Source organism: Austrofundulus limnaeus, unplaced genomic scaffold (genome assembly GCF_001266775.1).
Source record: "Austrofundulus limnaeus strain Quisiro unplaced genomic scaffold, Austrofundulus_limnaeus-1.0 Scaffold12, whole genome shotgun sequence".
Lineage (NCBI taxonomy): Eukaryota > Metazoa > Chordata > Actinopteri > Cyprinodontiformes > Rivulidae > Austrofundulus > Austrofundulus limnaeus.
In genome coordinates this window covers 2,590,983-2,596,933 of record NW_013952414.1, presented here as the reverse complement: position 1 = coordinate 2,596,933, position 5,951 = coordinate 2,590,983, and the positions used below count along the sequence as shown (strand labels likewise).

Sequence of the window (5,951 nt, the reverse complement as noted above, 5' to 3'; positions counted from 1 at the left end):
CTTCAACACAGAGCATCTTCAGAAGACAAGTTGATAAAGTAAATTTTAAAAATCTTGTTCGATACAAGTGTGTATTGAACCTAAAGCACTGTTCGATACGGGTATACAGTATGTATTGTTGCACCCCTAATATATATATATAAAAAAGTATAGCTTCCTCTTGACACCTCTGAATCAATAGATTACAGAAAGCTTGATTCATTTAACAAAACAAAACAAAACAAAACAAAAACAAAAAAACAATTCTCTTCTCACAGGCGTTGGGAACAGCAATAAACTCCACAAAAGTAATGACGGCTCAGCAGGTGCTGAAAACCGAGGATGGAGGCGAGGTAAGGACAGCTGAACTCGCAGCGATGACCTCAGAGTTTTGTAATTAAAATAATTTTCCCTCAGAGAAAATCAGATTGTAGGTCTGTGTGCCACATGTTATGTGTTTGTGTGGTTTTTTTGCAGGCAGCCAGTGGTTGTTGCTCATTCACACTGACACAGTTAGCTAGCCTCATCTCTGCCTCGGACCGTCAACCGTTTCTGGCAGAGATATAGCCAGGCCTGGTTACACATTTTTACTTCCTTAAATATTAAAGTTTCTGTCACGCTGTAACGTTTTAGACAACTTATGCCGACTTATGAACATTTTGTTATGACTATTTTACTCGTATCGGATRTTACAGTATGTATAGTTCCAAAAAGGGCTTCCAGTAGACCTTTTAAAAATTCCATCTTTATCTTTGACATCTTTAGTGTTGGATAAAGTCATGCTAAGTTGGCATAAGTTGTCTAAAACATTATAATRYGACAGGGCCTTATGATTTGTCACTAGCTGCAGTACATCAAATGACCAGTAGGGGTCAGACCAGGCTCAGTTATGTTCTGTTCGTTTAGTTATAAATATTTGGCTTTACTGATTCCTTTAGAGAACAAATACTGTTTTGACAAATTACAGATGTTTTTGTTTTGAAAGTTGTTTATTCTCTGTTGTGTTTTTCCCAGCTGGTGGTACCATTCCAGGAGGACGCAGCAGTCCTGGTAGAGGAGAACACAGACATCCCAGACTACCTGCCTGAGGACGAGAGTCCGTCCAACGAGCAGGACAAGGCTGTCACACGCGTGGGGTCCGTCACAGACGGCATGGGCTGGCTCAGCACGGCCGCCAACTTCCTGTCACGGTCTTTCTACTGGTGACAGCTTCCTGTGTTCCTCTCTCTCTCTCTCTCTGCGCTCCCTCCGAGCGACTCCATCCAGCTGCAGCCTTAGTGTATCTCCGCGTAGTGCAGGACTAAAGCCTGCATCACTAGTTTAGAACCCCCTCTCTGAAGCACACCGAGCACGGCCACACGTGTGCAACTAGTGCAGGACTGCACAGTGGAACATGCAATAACTTAAACACGTGTAAATACTGAGCTACAGCTCTCACTGCTGGCTAAATGTGCACAGCTATAAACTAACTGCATATGTATCTAAAAACATAGCCAAAGGACGTTATGTGGAACAACCAAATAGCTTTCTGAAAATGAGCATTGCTATGTTGAGTTAAAACTTGGCAGGTACGTTTMGCTGTTCTGAAGCTGACATTGAAATTTGGGAGTTTCGTATATATTTTTATGCATGATTTTTTTTATTGCATCAATTTTCAATTGTTGTCCTTTAACTACTTCATCTTTTTAATTCTTATTACGTCTGCTTTACCATCTTTTTTGTGCCAATCATACCTGATGCCTGCATCCGTGATTATTACTTGTGCCTTTTTTGTGTGTTATTCTAGTTATTTATTCATCACTCTTTCAGAAGATATGAAAGCTCCTAGCATGTTTAATCTTTGTGCTTTTCCTTGCAAATTGTTAGTTCACTGAGGGAGGTCAATTTAATGGAAATAAGAGGCCGCGGCTCGCTCAGCCATTGGCTCACGTGCAGCAGGCTGAGGCTTGAGCTGAAAGCGCAGCTCACTCTTTAGCGTCTTTTGTCACAAATCAGGGCTTTTATGATTCTAATAATACAGAAAAAAATCAGATGTGGGCTTCGTGGTTGGCTCTTCGTGTTAACCTCGCAGAGATTAGGCTACCTCCTGTTTTTAACCTCAGTCTCCCATCAGTGTTCAGTCATTTTAGTGAAACTACAGATATGCACAGCRCAGGGAGAACAGTCAGCTGCCAGCTTGCCCCAGACTTCCCAGTGTGCCCTGAAATTGCTCTGAAAGATCAGTTTTGGTCCGTTCCAAATATCAGGTTAGCCAGCCGTGACCTTAAAGCACAGATCATGTAGGTGCACGCTCTCACACACACATTATATATGGGCAGCAGGAGGTAGGTGTACAACATGTATTTTGTTATTGCTGCCTCCCTAAAGTCTCAGACGTGGTGTGAAGGATTTTTGCTTTTATTTCAGTTTCAAGTTCAAATTGTGACAAGAGCTTGTTGCAGCTAAAGCTTTGAGTGAGTTTTTCTTAGATCATTTTGCTCCAGGGTTAATTCTTCTTTWAGTTCAGTCAGAGGCATTGAGTAGAATAGTCAAACTGAAGGCGGCTATCCTATAAAACAGCAATAATATGTGCGTTTGTTGCATTCGTTACAGGTCAACAACACCATGTAAAAATATTGTTTTATAGGCAAAAAATAAGCTGAAACTGACAGCAGTATTACCATATCCTCTTCATTTATCCRTTCTGGAGTTAGTCTCTGTGTTGCATGTTGTTTCTTTTCAGTATTTGCCATTTCAGCTCATATTGTAAAGAAATACTTGAAGTTTGTTAATTACGAAACTGTAATTATGTTTTGACCACAGCTGTAATGATGAGAGAGAATCACAGAAAAAGTCCTCAGAAATGTAACTTGTGTACAGACTGCACCTGTCAGCAGATGTAATATATGTGCAGATTTGAAAACTGTAGATTTCCATACACTGTTAATGCAAATAACAATAAACTTAAAAACCAGTGTAAATTTGGAGTTTTTAGTGGTTTAGAGTTGTTGTTTTTTTTTTCACAGTAATGTGAACTCCTCTTTGTTGTTTTATTGTTGTGATGCTTTAAGTTTGAGGGGGTGTCGAACATGGCATCAACAGAGGCTAAATTCATCTTTCTTTAGTGGTTTATATGTAAGGCGCCTCAGGGCAATCCTGTGGCCTGCCCACCACTTCAGCTCCCCCCACCCCCCCGGTCGCAGTGCTGGTAGAACAGCCATGGAAGCAGCCAACCCCAGCTGGAAGCCCTGGAGCCACTGATGCTGCTGATGCTGCTGAGTCTCACTGATTTTACTTGTTTGGCATCGTTCAGACGGGTTGTGGCTAAACTATGTTTAGTGATGACAAACGTCTGGATCTTTCTGAGGTCGGCTTGTCTCAAACCTTTAGTTCACCTAGAAAATTCATWAAGAAAGTGAAGAATGTTGTCACACTGCTACAGTTAGTGTGCAGACTGATTGGATCATTTTTAWTATATAAAATACTGTCACTCTAAAGTCCATGTAGAAATTTTTGAGTTTCTCATGACGGTTTGATCTTCACAAAGGAAACTTGGGATTTAGTTTTCATCTTTAAATGAACCAGAYTACACAGTAAACAAATTTGTTCAGTATGTCTTTCTGTGTCCTGCCACAAACAGTAAGTATTTACCGTTTAATAGGTTTGTGTTGTTGTACATAAAGGGCTTTACAAATAAAGTTGGATTGATTGGAAAGTGGGGTTCTGTAGAAAGGTCATGAAGACACAATATCTTACCTGTTGTAGATAGTTTTCTGAACAAAGCCTGGTGCACTCCCAATGTGGATATTCCATTATTTCTGTTGGACAATTGTAAAATACAAAGTTGATGGTGGTTGTATAAGGAACTGTTTAAATTGGATGCCTGAATAATATTCAGAAATATTTATTTTCAGATCTTAAGGCTTCAACTCACTCCAGGCCTTTGGAGTCTAAACAAAATGGCCCCCGATCACGTGTTCATACCATCGTTTATTAAAAAAACAAAAACAAAACAAAAAAAAAACCCGGGGCAGTCCCTCTTAAAATGCCGAAATATAAACCATTATACTGTATGTTTACCCTATTGGAGCAAGGCATATATTAAAAAAAGACGTGTAGATTCTTTTGCCGTTTAAAGTAAATGACTGCAGTGGATTACAAGATATAAAACCGTATGTAAAATTCAGTTCATTTGTTACAAAATATCAACAGTTGATTTAAAATGATCTTCGATGCACGCAAACTAGCTGTTAGCWCRTCAATCTGATAAGAATTCTACTTTGTTKCTCTAAATTGAGGTCATTTGAAGAGCTATCTACAACAGGTAAGATACTAATTGCTCGCTTTCCACAGAACCCCATTTTAAAGATCTAAACCAAGCTTTAAGTTAATTTCTGACACAGAGGGACAGAAAGCCTGACTGAAACAGCTWAAGATAAACAATATAGTTGAATAGAAACACTTGTTATCAGATGACCAAAGTATCCAAACTTACAGAAAAATCATTAYGGTAACAACAATTACCACATAGTTATTATTCACCTCAGTCAGATTTAATGTGATGGATGCAGCCATAAGATTGTTTTAGTGGTTAAAATAATTCACATGTTTCTCTTCAGTAGTTTAACAATTTTCAAATGATTTTCTTCAAAGGTTCATGACATTAGCTGTTTTTTRTTTTTTTATTTTTTTGCCTCTACCCTCCAAAGACCACAAGCASCACTCGCCCCTCATTTTCAAATAAAAGCTTGATATAATTTCACTCCCTTTGGTTCTTTGATAAGCAATGATGCAACCCCCCCACCACCACCTTTTTTTCACTCCTCCCTCATCTGATAAAACTCAATCAGGCGTACTTCTCCCATATCAGCCCAGTGGCACACAGTGCGCGTGCACGGCTGTGTGCTCAGTATCACCCTCCCACCTGTGCGTATTTGCATGTTTAATCTGGGTGCAGGGAACAGGGCCTGATGGGGAGTAGATAGGTGACTCTCATGAGGGCCCCCCGGCACTTGARGAATTTTATTGGAGGTTCAGCTCCCAGTCAATGGGATCAGCCRTAAATCCTGCTCAGAGTGTGGCAGGAAATGATGTGACTCCYGCAATTTATGTCAAATAACTTTTGAGGATGTGTGAGTGTAGCGATCAGCGCTGCCGGTGCAGCGATAACTCTTTGGCAGGGGAGARGGGGGGCTGTGAAGATTTAATTGAGACATTTTTCTTTATCTTCAGCGAAGCGCCGGAGCCGTGTTGTTGTGTAACGAGATGTAATGTCTCTCTTTATACGGGGGTCAACATCCAGGATGAGGGAAGGTCACGGACTGACTGTTTGAGCATCCAATTTGCTCACATAATACGGGCTCTACAGGGAGCTGGGTGAGGAGTATTAACTTAACGCAAGGCACATAAAAACCTGCAGGCTCAGTGCACTGTGAGGATGTAATGTGTCTCTGCGGGTCCACAGAGAGCCTTTTTAAAGAGCGTGAGACAACAAGGTAGAGGAATCGAAAACCATGTCTCATCTTTACAAGCAGACTCCTCTGATGGCTCTTAAAAACTGAATACACAACGTGAAAAACACGTTAACAAACAGAACAGTTTGAATTAGTGATGAAGTATGTTAATAAACCTTTTTTCACCTTCCAAAACAAATCAGTCTACTTTAATCTAACATAAACTATAATAAAATCTAACCTGGCAACCCTCCACATCCTGAACTTTAATTAATTTCACTAAAAATACCTAATTGATCATGGTAAGTGTTTTAAGTTTTACTGAACAAAAGTACATTTTAAATACCGGGGTTGAGCCTCAAGTGTTATCAGTCTTGTATGAAGTCTCATAGTGATGTTTGAGTAAAAGAACACATAACTTACTATAAAATTACTTTGGTAAAAGTTTAAGTCTCCTCTAAGGATATTATTTGAGTAAAAGCCTTAAAGTATCTAATATTTTTTGTTCGTAAGCAAATTTCTGACATAAAGTTCACGTAA

General features: G+C 39.7%; 1 protein-coding gene across 1 annotated transcript in view; it reads left to right on the top strand.

Moving 5' to 3' along the window:
- The window catches only part of armc1 (armadillo repeat containing 1), a 7,236-nt gene extending 4,291 nt beyond the window's left edge, over positions 1-2,945 (top strand). The window contains exons 6-7 of the mRNA XM_014002270.1: positions 258-332; positions 994-2,945. Coding sequence (XP_013857724.1) covers positions 258-332; positions 994-1,185 — 267 coding nt within the window. The 3' untranslated portion in view covers positions 1,186-2,945. The remainder of the gene's footprint in view (positions 1-257; positions 333-993) is intronic.
- The last annotated feature ends 3,006 nt before the right edge of the window (positions 2,946-5,951 follow it).